The 15341-nt window shown below is 38.0% G+C and overlaps 4 protein-coding genes across 9 annotated transcripts; 3 read left to right on the top strand and 1 right to left on the bottom strand.

Annotated features, from left to right (window-relative positions):
* Nucleotides 1-27: 27 nt before the first annotated feature.
* Nucleotides 28-3758, bottom strand: tpte (transmembrane phosphatase with tensin homology). 6 transcript variants are annotated; one of them, XM_088399133.1, is made up of 20 exons: nt 3660-3741; nt 3525-3581; nt 3227-3311; nt 2987-3067; nt 2730-2777; nt 2497-2658; nt 2222-2341; nt 2029-2128; nt 1893-1956; nt 1759-1823; nt 1597-1657; nt 1449-1530; nt 1223-1311; nt 1082-1143; nt 930-1010; nt 763-868; nt 590-687; nt 428-523; nt 257-327; nt 28-181 (listed from the first exon to the last, which is right to left on the bottom strand). In XM_088399133.1, the coding sequence occupies exons 3-20, from the start codon at nt 3271-3273 to the stop codon at nt 79-81; spliced, it is 1536 nt and encodes a 511-aa protein (XP_088255259.1). In that variant the 5' UTR covers nt 3274-3311; nt 3525-3581; nt 3660-3741; the 3' UTR covers nt 28-78. The 6 variants fall into 6 exon arrangements, with proteins under 6 accessions (XP_088255259.1, XP_088255258.1, XP_088255261.1 ...); XM_088399132.1 differs by having other exon boundaries at nt 3459-3581; nt 3660-3740; XM_088399135.1 differs by lacking the exon at nt 3227-3311 and having other exon boundaries at nt 3660-3758.
* Nucleotides 3759-6095: 2337 nt separating this feature from the next.
* Nucleotides 6096-9040, top strand: LOC148386326 (collagenase 3-like). Its single transcript, XM_088398971.1, has 10 exons — nt 6096-6254; nt 6325-6572; nt 6655-6803; nt 7036-7164; nt 7241-7402; nt 7477-7612; nt 7690-7820; nt 7912-8071; nt 8556-8659; nt 8741-9040. The coding sequence occupies exons 1-10, from the start codon at nt 6156-6158 to the stop codon at nt 8848-8850; spliced, it is 1428 nt and encodes a 475-aa protein (XP_088255097.1). The 5' UTR covers nt 6096-6155; the 3' UTR covers nt 8851-9040.
* A 483-nt stretch (nt 9041-9523) lies between these two features.
* On the top strand, nt 9524-12256 carry LOC148386325 (collagenase 3-like). The gene is made up of 10 exons (XM_088398972.1): nt 9524-9642; nt 9882-10126; nt 10194-10342; nt 10655-10783; nt 10855-11016; nt 11076-11199; nt 11266-11399; nt 11470-11629; nt 11700-11800; nt 11866-12256. The coding sequence occupies exons 1-10, from the start codon at nt 9544-9546 to the stop codon at nt 11973-11975; spliced, it is 1413 nt and encodes a 470-aa protein (XP_088255098.1). The 5' UTR covers nt 9524-9543; the 3' UTR covers nt 11976-12256.
* Nucleotides 12257-12675: 419 nt separating this feature from the next.
* Nucleotides 12676-15337, top strand: LOC148386324 (matrix metalloproteinase-20-like). Its single transcript, XM_088398970.1, has 10 exons — nt 12676-12902; nt 13037-13290; nt 13360-13508; nt 13569-13694; nt 13753-13914; nt 14056-14224; nt 14298-14428; nt 14542-14704; nt 14789-14892; nt 14971-15337. The coding sequence occupies exons 1-10, from the start codon at nt 12765-12767 to the stop codon at nt 15072-15074; spliced, it is 1500 nt and encodes a 499-aa protein (XP_088255096.1). The 5' UTR covers nt 12676-12764; the 3' UTR covers nt 15075-15337.
* The last annotated feature ends 4 nt before the right edge of the window (nt 15338-15341 follow it).

Here is a 15341-nt window from a genome sequence, read left to right as displayed (position 1 = left end):
CTAATTGTCTATCTACTGCTTGTTTGAAGAAAAAAAAACATCTTGTTAAAGAGCATTTTTTTTATTACAATTATATTACTAGATGTCCAAAAAGGACATGGTGATGCCAAAGTCCTCCTTGTACAAGTCCCACATTTTAGGTTTGTGAGGATTGTCCAGTTCCTCTCTAGGTAGAAACAACCTGCGGAGACATCAGACACCAGTAAGCCACTTTTACAAAAAAAACAGATCAAAAATGTTCTTGGTATGTTTGTACTTGTTATCTGATATGAAGGAGGTATTGAACCAAAAGTAGAAGGGAACATCTTCATATCCCTTCGGAATACCCTGAGAAGGTGAGAAAGAGTTTTAAATATCAGACATAATTTATTCATTTCATTGTGATTATCAATTTCTAGTTCGAATCCAAAAATAGAAAATCACTCACAGCGCTGGACTCAAACATGACTTTGACATCTCCTTGAACCTCAGGTCCATTCTGGAGACTGATGACCGCTGCATTTCCGCCCACGTCGGGAAACACCTCAAAACCAAACAGCCACAAGTGAGTCCCTCAGTCACAAAGTAAGTGACCCCTCTTCTGACTTACTGTGCAGTTCTCCTGTGTGGCACACACACACTGAAAAACCAGCTCTTTTCTGACAATTATCTTCACCTTCAAGTCGCTTCCGTTACCTCTGCCCACACCTAATGTCGAGAACAGCCGCGTCATTTTTACTTCTCAAAAAATCTCCATGAATTATGTGCAGTGTTAAGTTGCACCTGCTATGGAGTGAATCCGGATGCTCTTAATCCTGAGGCTCTTGGGAGGAGGAAGCCGTCTGTTGAATTTAGTCTTCATGATCTCGTAGTAGCCCACGTACCTGCTCTGTACGAAAAATAGAATTCAAACTAGAAACCCTTGAGGAAAGAGTGGAGCAGTTTCCAACCTGGGAAGGAGTCTCCACTCCTTGAAACTTAGAGCTTCGACTTTTGTCCGTCCTCCTCTCCCCAAAATACTCCAGACTGTCCTATTTTGGAAAAATATAAAATAAAAGCTATCATTGGATGAAGAACCTTACCTGTTGTAAGACCGTCTCACCTGTGCACTTTCAAACTGGTCACTGTCAATAAGCCACGTGCACACCAGAGTACCAGTACGACCTACCGGTACAGCCAAAATCAACACACGTTGAGTAAAAAAAAATGGTTGCCAGTAAAAAAAAAAAAAAAAAATGACCACCTTTCCCTCCTTTGCAATGAATAGCGATGACGTTCTGGGGATCAGCTGACATCCACTCCCTCACACTAGCGGTGTATTTCAGCATGTCTCTGAAACACGTGTTCAAAATAAATTTTTAAAAAAGGAATAACAATAAGGTAATTTTCATTTTAAATTTTAACTGCTGAAAATTTCTAAATAATAAATAAATACAAGCTTAATTTGATGTCAAACTTGAGAAACTCACTCTAAAGAAGGGACATTGTGGTCGTCGATGAACACTCGTTCTACCCGGTAATGGAAAAACTTGGGGTCGTAACCTTTCTCACCTGCCAAAAACAAACAAAAATTATATTGACCTTATTACTAGAACAATTTGTTAAAAGTTGACTTACTGCAAAGGTTGTAAACTTTGTAATGGCCTTCATGTTTTGTGTCGAGGAACCGAGCCACCTCCTGGAAGCAAACAGGACAGGACAATCATTGTCAAAAAGTGGTTCTGTTAGTTTTTCGACTCTTTTGGTATATAAAATAGCAATAATTGTTAATAATAATACCTTGATTGGGTTCCTGTAGAAGGACTGCTTCCCAGATGATGGGAAAGACATGGCGATAACTCGATCTGGACAACAAGGAATCAAAAATGGAAAAAAAACATCAACGGGCTACCATCAAGCTATGCTATTTCTACCCGTGACATAAGTGAGATCCAAGTCAAAGCCGTCCTTCTGGTAGCGCCGTTTGTTCTCAGACACCTGAAAAGAATCAACAGAGCTTGATGACTCCCTTTAATTTTATTCGAGTTTAATTTTATATCATTTCATTACCATCCTCCTCGTGACCTTCTCCAGTTCTTTCTTCTGAGCTGCCAGCCTGAACAGCCTCACCAGGATGATAATTCTCAAGAATCGCAAAAAGGAAACCACCCTGTGGAGGAAAATTGGAGTGATTAATATAATTCTTTCCCATATTTAATTCTATTGTGTGATCTAACACAAAAATATTGGTACTAATGAGTACCTGGGAATGAGACTGGCTCCAGAGAGGTCAGTAAAGGTGTAGCTCATGGTGACCACCAATGTGACCACCACAACACAGGCGTCAATGATGTTCAGCTTGGAAGCAAAGTAAACTTTGAATCTTAAAAAACACACAAATAATGTCGCAATTAAACGTCCATTTAAAAACAAAACATCCCGGGAGTCCTTTCCCTGCAGGCCATTTCATTTCCGGCCCAACTTCCTCCTTCATTGCTTCCTCTTTAACAACCAATCACAGCACTGAAAATAGTTTACCCTTCCACGTAGACCCTGAGGAGAACATCAGCCAGGAAGAAGAAGGAGATGATAAGCGAGACGGTCTCCAGAGAATTTCCAACTTCTCTACTCCTGGCTGGGAGGGAAATGTCCACGATGACCAGCACAATGTCAACAAGGATCAGTACCACCCCAAAAACACTGAGTGGAGATAATATCAAACATTATCTTTCACGATAACACGGTATTACTTTGGAAATTAAGATACTAACCGGAATCCAAAGGACATCACAAAGGGGGCAATTTTCTTCCGGATATTGCTGGAAAATAAGATAAAAGATATTTTATTATTATTTCAATGAGTGCTATTCTTGGGATTTTTTTTTTTTTTTTAAATCTAACTAGCTAGCTCAAGCATGAGAGGGTCTCAAACCCAGAATCTCTGAACTGTGAGGCAGACAGTCTAATTAATAACTAGCATATTTCCCCCTCCAAAAAAAATTATTTTAATTAAATATAATTTACTCACTGGAACAGAGTATCTGGTTCCACAGCATTATCCTGCCCATTGTCAATCTCCACTTTGGCATCATCCATTCTTGCCACACTTCTAAAAGTCATAAAAATGAAAAATAAGCAGCGTAAAAGAGTTCAAACATTAAACCATGCAGTAAAAATAAACATGTACGTGCACATTCAAGGTTAATCTTTCTCCAAAGGAAGTCATGTGTTTTGTGCGTGCTTGTTTCTTTTTTTTTTAAATCCTCACCCATTTAAACCTGAATCCGAACCCGGGTTGAAGTGGACCGTGTTCATGACGTTAAGAAAGTTGTATTGCTGTCAACCTGAAATTTCTAGATGAAGCAAAGATCAGCGTGCAAAGATATTTACAAATAAATGTGCAGAGTAGGTGCAGAAAAACGCGCAAAAAATTGCGCAAGTGAAAAGAGCGCAACAAGGTGAGGTTAATTAGCAGTGAAGAAAAAAAAAAGCGCACAAACCATGCAAGACACGTGCAAATCCGTTTTGTTCCTCTCCTTAGGACGTTCAAGTGTCTCCTTGCTTACCGTTGGCATTGGCAATCGGGAGAATCACCGGGAATCGGTCTTGTGACTCGTTGTGGACTAAAAGGAAGACGGTTCAAAGGTTAAACGGATGCTTTCTGTTCCACTCATTCACTCATCCTTTTTTTTTGTGCTCACGTAGCGGTTTTTTGTGCTTAGGACTTCCTGGATGATTTTTTTTTTCTCCTTCCCTTCTTGCTGTTGCAGAAGTTAAGCCACCTCCTTCTCCTCCTCCTCTTTGCCACATCTGCTTTTCATTACTACTCAAAAAAAAAAAAAGGATTGTTTTGATATTGTTTATTTGCAGAAGAGGATTAGGGCCAATGAAGAAAAAAAAGGGGGTGACAGGATTCTGACTTTTTTTTCTCAGAATTCTGACTTTAAAGTGAGAATTCCTATTTTAAAGTTCTGACTTTAAAGTGAGGATCCAGGAGGTCAGCTTGACTTTTGTCGGACCTCCAGGAACTCTTCGCAAGCGTAACTTTTTTTCCATTAGTTCTGCTTAATTGATTTTTATCCCAACCACTTATCTTAACCCTAATTTTAACCCTAAACATAACCAATATCAATTACAAGACATAATTGTACTCCACTTTTATATTGATTAAAAATTAAGTGGAAACCGAGGGTTGTTTCTTGCACTGGTTTAAACACATCCAAACACCACACTTGTATTTCAGTAATACGCCACATGAGGGCGCTAGAGTCAAATATCTCAAATTTATACCACTAACATGCTTTTGACGTGATGTAGATGTCTGGCGATGAAATTGGCGAAGGCCCCCTTCATTGGAACACGATGAGAATTCTCACTTTAAAGTCAGAATTCTGACTTTAAAGTTGGAATTCTTATTTTAAAGTCAGAATTTTGAGGAAAAAAGGCACAATCCTGTCACCCCCCTTTTTTTTCTTCTGCACTGGCCCTAATTCTCTTCGTATTTATTTTCTTATTAGCTGTAGATTTTTGTTGTTCCTTTTTTGTTTGGTTTATTTAATTGTTATCATTTATTTGTTACTTTCAATTATTTGTGATCATTTCAGCTGAATTCTGAATTTATTATGACTGATGATTTATTGACTCATATGCTGTTTTTGTTTTGCAAAGCCTGATTTTGATTGTGTGCCCATTTATGGCTTGTTTATTCATTATAAATTCTGTAATTGTTGAATCAGACTAGTTCCCTTTTGGAATTGACGAAACTAGAATTCAGACATTTCCTGTGTGTCTGAAGTGTTGGTTTGTGGTCATCTTGCGTAGATTTGTAGCTGATTCATCTTGATCAATTTAAACTGGTTTTATTTCCCATTAAAGCTCATATTAATTTCAATCAACCATTATAAAATACGGAACCCAAACTAATTTTTCCGTGTTCATCGTGCACAATATTTACATGCAATAAGCCGCTTAGGACGATAACGTGATCAGGATTACTTAGGTGCTGCTGTCATTCATCAGCATTTACGTCATCTTCCTCGTCCGGTCTTTCATAATCTGAATTGCATAGAAATGCATTTTAGCCAATATCTATTTCACACATGGTCATGAATGCATCATTGTTTTTTTCCCCACAGTTTTCTGAGATAGTGAGAATTTCAAGTGTATGCAAGTTATTTCACTGGTTACAAGTTAATTTAATATTTGTTAGTAGAGATGCTGTAAATTCACTCTCAGCTAGTTTTTTAACTCCAAGTTATGTTTTGAAGATTTAACAAGATTCAGCAGTGGTGTAAAAATGTGTCTCCCTTTAATTTACGCAGACTTCCATTCACATTTAACGCCAACCCAACTAAATGTTATTTCCAGTAAATCTACTTGTGCAATACTGGAATTTGTATGGAATCAGAGCTTAAGGTGAACAAAAGCCATAAAAAGAAATGTCCCAGACCATGTGCCTGCATGTTTGTCATAATGATGATGTCATATTTGGCAATGACTGAAGTGTACCATTGCAAACTATAATGTGGAAATGCCAAGGGAGTGGCTAAATGTTTTGTTTGTATGTAGTAAGAATGTTGCAATAATGGTTTTTTCTCACGCCAATTTTCAGTTGTTGATGTCTTTTAATCATACAGCTGTTTATGCTACAATTGAAACTTTTAGTTCAAGGAATAACATCCTTGAATAAATAAATATTTTATCCTTTTATAATTTTGAAGATGCCCTTATATCCATATAATGTGTACAGGATACAAAAAGTTTTTTTTCTGCTATAAGTTTCATAATGTCATTTAAAAAGTAATTAGTATTTATCAAATGTTAAAAATGTAATGTAACATGCATAAGGAAAAAAATATTAATGTAACATGCATAAGGAATATATATATATTTTTTTATATACATTTAATATATACAGCTGTTAAATAATTTTTTAATGTATTAATCTATATACTTTTTTAATTTCATTTCATTATGTTACAGTCATTAGAAAACCACAATGTTTTAATGTTAATTTGCCTCGGTATAATTTGTCACATCACAATTATAGAGTTGTTATGGAAAACTTTGAAGTTGGTGAGTAATCAAACCGCAACTTCCCCTTCATGCATAAAAGGAAACCAGGTTTCTCAACCTGGAGACATTTAGACTATATAAGACCTGCATTGAGCACAGAAACACAGATTAAATAGAGGAAAATGAATTCTCTTAACGTGTATATTTTACTAAGCCTAGCAGCTGCAGTTTACTGTGGACCTGTGTTGCATTTGACAGCCCAAGATGAAATCTTTGCAGAGGTATGTTTTTATTTTTATTCCTCCCATTTCAGTTGACATCTAAAATATTATAAATTGTTTTCTTTTACAGAACTACCTGAAAAAATTCTATGACCTAAAGGACGAAAGTGGCCCAACAGTCCGACGTGGCTTCAGTCAAATCAACAAAAAGCTGAGTGACATGCAGAAATTCTTCGGTTTACAAATCACAGGGACGCTTGATGCTGACACCATGGAAATGATGAAGAAGCCCCGCTGTGGCGTTCCTGACGAAAAGGTTTCCCGTTTCTCTACTTTTGGACCCAACTTCAAGTGGCAGACAAATAGTTTGACATACAGGTAAATGATTTTCAATAATATAATATAATATAATATCATATAATATCATATAATAAAAAATATTCTTTTTGCCAATCCACAGGATCGAAAACTACACACCCGACATGTCCCAGTCAGAAGTTGATGACTCCATAGAAAGAGCGCTGGATGTTTGGGCCAAAGTTACTCCTCTTAGATTCACGAGAATCCACAGTGGCACAGCGGACATCATGATCTCCTTTGGTCGCCTGTGTAAGTACAGTTTGTGTTGATGACTACCATTATAAGGCCCGTGAATATTTGAGTGACACTTGAGTTTTGAAAGAATCCGAAAACACAAATTACACAGTGTTACATAACCTACTGTATCACTCAACAAAAATAGCTGGTGGCAAGTTGGTGCAGGAATGATGTTAAAACTATTTCCCATTTTTTTCCTAATCAGGAAATGCGTCACCTCTGATGTAAATATTGTTATTTTCAGCACACGGTGATTTTTACCCCTTCGACGGCCCCGATGGAACTCTGGCCCATGCCTTTGTTCCAGGTTCTGGCATTGGAGGTGATGCTCACTTTGATGAGGATGAGACCTTCACCTTTCGTTCAAATTCTGGTGAGTTCATTTGTACTGTTCATGCTCATTCTAAAAAAAAAAAACTTGGCTGATTTTTTTTTTTGCTGTTGTGCAGGATACATTCTCTTCCTGGTAGCAGCCCATGAGTTTGGTCACTCATTGGGATTAAGTCATTCTAATGACCCCGGTGCCCTCATGTACCCCGTATACTCCTACACAAACCCTTCCGACTTTCGTCTACCTCAAGATGATATCAACGGCATCCAGTCTCTTTACGGTATGCATAGCGAGCTACGTCAAGCAGTCGAATATATTTAGGAAAATCATCATCACGGCATATTTCATCTCTAGGTCCCAATCCTGATACGGATCCAGATACCGATAAAAAAGATCCTGAGCCCCCTACAACTCCTAATGCTTGCGACTCAAACCTGGTTCTGGACGCTGTGACCACCCTACGAGGAGAAATGCTCTTTTTCAAAGACAGGTATGACAGGAATTGAGAAAAAAAAAAATCATTAAATCACAAAAATATAATGTGGTTAATTTTTTGTGTGGTTTCAGGTTCTTTTGGCGAGTGCATCCTCAGACGACACCTCAACAAACGTTCATTACCAACCTATGGCCCAATGCCCCCGAGAAAATCGATGCTGCTTATGAAAGCCAAGAGTCAGGGAATGTTATGATTTTTAAAGGTAAAATATGATTTTTAGGTCAGGCTCACTTTGGACTAGTTTTTTCGATCATCTCCGCCGTGCATCCACTAAAAGACTTTTCTTGCTGCAGGTCGTCAAGTTTGGGCTTTCCGGGGTTATGATCTTGTTCAAGGATATCCTAAGGCTATAACAAAGTTCGGTCTGCCCTCAAGAGTGACAAAAATCGACGCAGCTCTTTATGACGTGGAATCAAGGAAGACACTATTTTTTGTTGGCAGCTTTTACTACAGGTTTGTTTTAACGATCCATCAATTACCGTATTTTCCGGACTATAAGGTGCACCGGACTACAAGGCGTACCTTCAATGAATGGCCCATTTGAAAACTTTGTCCTTAAATAAGGACTATAAGGGGCACCATTAATGCATCATGTCAGATTTTTAATCCAAATCAAATCATTCTTCATTTTATCTTTTTTATTTCAACTTCAGACGCAACAAGTTACTTTGTAATCACAAAATAATGATCCATACTCTTTTTGATTCATGATTCATAGTCTTCAGGAGGCCACTTATGATTGATTTCATGACACAATGCTTCGGGCCAGTTTAAATTTAGGAATTTGGTCCATATATAAGGCGCACCGGACTATAAGGCGCACTGTCGGCTTTTGAGAAAGTTTTAGGTTTTTAGGTGCGCCTTATTATCCAGAAAATACGGTAATAGGAAGTGACTGTTTACAAATCAGTCTAATTCTTTTTTTTCTTCTCAAAAGCTATGATGAATTCAGTAAGAAAATGGACGATGGATTCCCCAAACGTGTTGATGAGACCTTTTCTGGCTTAACCGGGAGAGTGACAGCAGCTGTTCAGTCCAATGGTGAGTGAATAATCAATTGAGTAGAATTAAAAAATGTTTACCTCGATAAAGAAAATAAAATGAGGCATCTGTGTTTTTCAGGTTTTACTTATATCTACAGTGGCCCGTATATGTTTGAGTACAGGCTGAGCAGCGGAACGTTTTTCCGTTTGTTGGGAAACAACTACTTCTTGCCCTGCACTAACTTCTAGATCATCTTTGTGTGAAGAATCAAAATGAGTGGGCACGAATGTAAATTTATTTAACTTACTCTAATTGGTTCATCATTTCTTGAACTATTCTTATTTTATTATGCCAATATTATTATTTCAAGTTGTATCACGTTTGTTCTTTTTATGTTGACTGTGACAAAATAAGAAGAAATAAAATTCTTGAGATTCATTTGTTATCAGCTCATTTTTAGCACATAAGAATGCTTTGCTACAGTTTGTCTATGTTTTTAGAATCGGATAAGTCATTAAAAATAAAGACAGCAATGAATTTATTTGCAGAAAAATGATTATGCATGCACATTCTGTTGGGCTTTTTGTTTACCCTCCTTGAAAAAAAATATTTTGCTTTATGAGCACACATCCAGAGCCAACTCGGAAGTAATTAGAGAAAAATGTTACAAGACCCAACATGCCAAAGGCACATATGAATGTTGATGAGAGAGGAGTTATGTTTTTATCACCAAATTTTATTTTGCAGATAGAGTATATAATTTTCCATTTATTGATATCATCATACTTTTTATTTGATGACGAATCAAAGCTACTCTTGTTGTTGTTCATGACTGAGTCATGATGAGTGTTGCGCAACTCCCCCCCCCCCTCCCCAAAATCGGATCCTATATAACAGCTACCTTCAGTACAGGGGCAAGAAAACACAATCACAGAGGAAACATGAGCTACTTCATCTTTTACATTGTACTAAACCTGGCACTTGCAGTTTTCTGTCTTCCAGTAGCAGAAATTACAGGTCAAGATGAAAGTTTGGCAGAGGTAAATTTAGCTTTTTTTAAATTGTTTTAAATGTATTTATTTATTTATTTATTTACTTATTTATTTATTCATTTATTTTTATTCACATGCAAGCCATTTTTATGTTTATAAATTTATATTTTGTCTTTTTTTTTTTTGCAGGGTTACCTGAAATTATTCTTATTTATTTTTATTCACATGCAAGCCATTTTTATGTTTCTTAATTTATATTTTGTCTCTTTTTTTTTTTTTTTTTGCAGGGTTACCTGAAGTCATTCTTCAATTTAACAGAGGAAAGCGGACCTTCTAGACGTGGGATCAGTCAACTCAGCAAGAGGCTTAGTGAAATGCAAAGATTCTTTGGTTTACAAATCACAGGAACGCTGGATGCTGAAACCTTAGAGATGATGAAGAAGCCTCGCTGTGGCGTGCCAGATAATGACTTGGCCAGTTTCTCCACTTTTGGGAACAACCTCAAGTGGCAGACAAAAAGTCTGACATACAGGTAGATGAATGTTTTAATAGAATGACATTGACAGGTTACAATGTTGTGTATTTTTTTCAATCTGCAGGATTGAAAACTACACACCAGACATGTCACGATCAGAAGTGGATGATTCCATTGAAAAAGCTTTGAACGTTTGGGCCAAAGTTACTCCGCTTAAATTCACTAGATTGCACAGCGGCACAGCAGACATCATGATTTCATTTGGTCGCCAGTGTGAGTACAAATCGACACTTCTATCGTAATTTGAATTGGCTTTTTTGTGCCACTATGCTAATGTGTCATATGTTATCAAAAATGATTGCTCATCTTAAATACTTCTTCAAAGATACAGTGTGGACAATGTTTTGATTTTTCAATGATTAATTTCAGTAATGTGCAAAAATTGTGTTCTATGTTTTGCACTTCAAACTTAGCTTGCTGCATTCTATTAGTTCTCCACTAGATGGCGCCTTTGTTATCATTCTGATTCACTGAGGATTTTTCTACAGCTGGTATAGGAATAATCCAATCTGATGTTATTTTCAGCTCATGGTGATTATTACCCATTTGACGGCCGCGACGGAACACTGGCCCACGCCTTCGCCCCATCGTCCGGCATTGGCGGAGATGCTCACTTTGACGAAGATGAGACCTTCACGTTCCGATCAAATTCCGGTGAGGTGTATTTTTGTTGAAGACTCGTAACATTAAAGGGCTTTCTTCTAATTTTGTGGATTTTGCTACAGGATATGTCCTTTTCATGGTAGCAGCCCATGAGTTTGGTCACTCCCTGGGTTTAACTCATTCTGACGACCCGGGCGCCCTCATGTACCCCACGTACTCGTATAGAAATCCCGACACTTTTGTCCTGCCCCGCGATGATGTCAAAGGGATCCAAAGTTTATATGGTGTGTATCAACAAGATCCTCCGACAAACCATAGAGAATCATTGATATTTTATCTCCAGGCCCGAACACAGATACTTCTCAGCCAGCACCTCTACCCCCCCCAACTCCCGATGCTTGTGACTCAACCATGGTGCTCGATGCCGTGGCATCCTTGCGAGGAGAAATGCTTTTCTTTAAAGACAGGTATCACTGAATAACAGGATAACATAGATTGGCAAACTATAAATATTGCTTATAAATGGCTTTCAGCTTCTTCTGGAGAAGATACGCTCAGAGCAGGTCACCTCAGCAGAGTCGGATCAGAAACTTTTGGCCCAGTGCTCCAGTCAATATCGACGGTGCTTACGAAAACCAACATTCAGACAGAGTTTATATCTTCAAAGGTAGATTTTATTTTGGAGCAGCAGCTTCGAGACATTATTCAGGTCCAGCTAATATCTTTTCTGCTTGTAGATCAACAAGTCTGGGCTTTCTCCGGCTACAATCTGGTTCGTGGTTATCCCCAACAACTGACTACATTTGGTCTGCCCAGAACTGTGAGAAAAATCGATGCAACTTTCTATGATGTCCAATCGAGAAAGACTCTATTTTTTGTGGACAGTTATTACTACAGGTAATTCAGAAACATTTTCTCAACAAAACATTATGAACTTCTCATCACCCTTTCTACTTTTATTGTTTAGTTTTGATGAGGCCAGAAAGAGTGTGGACAATGGATTCCCCAAACGGATTGATCAGACCTTTTCTGGTCTTAGCAAAGTGACGGCAGCGTTTCAATACAGAGGTGAGTCAAAGGGATTTTCCTCATGGATGTTTGGATGGATGACTAAGGTTAAACGTGTTTTTCAGGTTTTACCTACATCTACAGTGGACCTTACATGTTTGAGTACAACTTGGCCACGGGACGATTGTTTCGTGTACTGAGAAACAGCTACTTCTTACATTGCAGTAACTTCTAGACCTGTTTGACCCCGAGTTTATCGTAAGTTGTCAGAAAAGGTTCAGAATTGACACTAAGTTGTCCTGTCACAACTCTTGTTTCTTCTCATTGTAAGTGAAGATGTGTTGGTCGATCGTCTGGCCCACGTTGACGGTAGTTTGTAGTTCTTTTGAGATAGCTGCAACATTTCCGACATCTCATTTACATAAAGAAGAAATGAAATATTCAGTAAAATAATAAAGTATTACTATATTGTTTCATTTAACCTTTTTGTTTTGTACTGATTGCATTAATATACTGTATTAATAAAAAAATCTATTACTTGTATAGGACTCTTAATTTTCAGGTCACTTGTTGCAAATATTTTTGAGCTACTGAAACATTAAAAGGATGTACAGGAAGTCAAACGTGTGTTCCAACATAAACCGAATATGTGTCAGAATTATATTTACAAAGTAGTAAACTTACAATAATTGTATGAAAAAAACACTTTAGAAAGCGTACATTTAAGTTAGCTACAAAGCTAACACAGACGTTAGCCTGTTCCAAAACACAACTCTCTCCATGATGTTCCCATTACAAGCACAAGCTTGTCAAACAATTAACCGCATGTTAAAATGTCTTTCCAAAGATACAAACTAAAATATCTAATCCAAAGCTCTTGCAAAAAGGCCTGTTCAGACAATCACTGGAATGTTTCACTGCCCAGTCTTGCATCTTCTTCTGCTCTTAACCTGATATCCCAAACACTAGTTCAGGAAATAACCAAGAGCATTACAAGTGTGAAGAGCACAAGAAGAATTTTTGCATGCACTTTATGTGCAGGAGGATAATAATTATGGAAGGCCCATCAGTTGTCAAAGTTGTGTTGATGTTAACGGCGGTAGCTCTCAGCCGAGCTGTGCCGACCCTCCTAACGGGCGAAGAAGATCTCGCTAAAGCTCAGGTAAACACCGTCAATCAATTTATAAGAGAAAATCAAATGTGATGATATATTGTGATTCTGCAACACACTTTATTTGACCTAAAAATGCATTGAATAAAATGTATTTTTTTAAAAATATTATTTGTTTTGTCTAGGATTACCTTTCTCAATATTTCTCCGAAGTTGGAGTCACCACTGGTAGCGAGACATACCGTGCCGGTCTCGATTCCTTCACAGACACTTTGAAAGCGATGCAAGAGTTTTTCGGCCTGGAGGTGACAGGACAGTTGGACACCAACACCATGGAAGTGATGTCACAACCTCGGTGTGGTTTCACCGACTTGAATGTATTCAAGTATGGCCATTTTGATGGGCAACCAAAGTGGGACAAGAACGTGGTCACATGGAGGTTAGACATTTTTTTTTAGGTTATTTAATCATCTAGGATTGCAATTAAGTGTTTGTCGATTGTTACTAGAATCACTGAATATACACCGGACTTGAGTCAAAGTTTTGTGGATGCCACACTTGCCAAGGCTCTTCAGATCTACAGTGACGTGGTCCCGTTGGATTTCAAGCAGATTCAAACGGGCACTGCAGACATAATGATCAAGTTCAAGGCTCACGGTAAGTGCTAGCCTAACATTAGCATACCCGATATCAAACTTGTGTTTCTGTCTAAACCAGATCATGGAGATTTTGCACCTTTTGACGGGGAGGGTGGAGTGTTGGCTCATGCCTTTTCCCCTGGTGGGGGCCGAGGAGGCGACACCCATTTTGATGAAGATGAAACTTGGAGTCTTACATCATCAGGTACGGCAAATAATTAGTCATTCAAAATACCAATCATGTTAATTTCTATTGTTTACAGGGGTCAACCTGTTCTTGGTGGCAGCACATGAGTTTGGACATGCACTCGGATTATCCCACTCTAAAGTTCGATCGGCCCTAATGTACCCCACCTACCAGTTCGTTAACACCGACGGCTATGTGCTCCCAGATGATGACCGACAGGGAGTGCAGGAATTGTACGGTGAGTGTTTGGCGTCATGGCAACCATAAAATAATTTTTTTCACCATTTGCATTTATGTTAAATACTATATTTCAGATATATGTCCTTAAGTTGGGTACCTTGTATGGTGCAATATAAATCAAAAGTTGTAATTTCTCTAGGAGTCAGAGCATCAACTAAACCGACAAGTAACCCGGAACCAAAACCACAACCTGAGCCAGAGCCAGAACCTACGCAAGAACCTGAACAAGAACCTGACAGGTGTAGCCGCAATCTCATGTTTGATGCTGCAACTTCCATCCAGGGTCATCTTTATTTCTTCAAGGGCACGTAAGTATTAAACACCTGACACACACAAACATCAAGATCAACTCATATAAGAAATATTCTATTTATTTTAAAGCCATTTTTGGAAGAGGAGCAGCAACTGGGATGGTGTCACTACGAAAAGAATCAATTCTGTCTTTTCTGGAATCGACAAAGTTGATGCTGCTTATGAGTACAAGATACGCAGTACAGTTATTTTGATTGAAGGTACAAATGAGTTGTAGCAAATGACACTGCAGATATAAAATGTTGTTAAAAATCTAGAAAGGAAATATGAAGAAGGAATTACAACATATTAACGGAATGCTTTCATGACAAAGGGAACCGCTACTGGAAAGTCTTACGAAACAAATGGCTCTTACCTGGCTATCCCAAACCTCTCACCGACTTTGGCTTGCCTGCATCCGTCACCAAAGTAGACGCTGCCGTCCACATTCCTTTTGTGGGAAGAACCCTCTTCTTTGTAAACAACAAATACTATAGGTGAGTAAACTAAATAGATTTGAACATATATACACAATCGGAGCATTTATGAAGAAAGTCGATTGTTATATGTCTACTGTATAGCTACAACGAACGGAGAGGCCGAATGGATCGCCGGAACCCGAAATCGATTCGCACAGAGCTCCCGGGGATTGGATACAGAGTTGATGCTGCTTTTGAGTACAGAGGTAGGTCATTTTTAAAGATAATTCTATCGTTGATATTATGCTGTCTGGGTGTATGCAAATAAGATTTTTTTTTTGTAGGATACCTGTTCTTTTCGTATGGATCCAGGCAGACACAATACAATTATATCAGAAGAAGAGCCATTCGCACCCTGATGAGCAGTGACTGGATGGACTGTGACTGAACCGTCAGCCAAGTCTTCCATCATTGAGCATTGAATATTAATCAATGGTTGATGCCAATTCTTATCAAGTAGATTATAAGGGATTTAGCTTTCGTAGAAAAATATAATCAGATAGTGGTTATCGGCATGGGCTAAAATAATGCCGCATAATGGCAGAACTAGCATTATGTCATCTTTAATTGCTTTGGAAATAAATGACAAATAAGAAATGTATGTGTGAAAAATGTTTTATTACACTAATAATAAAATATCTGTAAATAAATGTTT

Source organism: Syngnathus floridae, chromosome 15 (genome assembly GCF_059516105.1).
Source record: "Syngnathus floridae isolate MCC-2025c chromosome 15, RoL_Sflo_1.0, whole genome shotgun sequence".
Classification (NCBI taxonomy): Eukaryota; Metazoa; Chordata; class Actinopteri; order Syngnathiformes; family Syngnathidae; genus Syngnathus; species Syngnathus floridae.
Note: the sequence above shows the minus strand (reverse complement) of the source record. Positions and strands in the feature narration are given on the sequence as shown.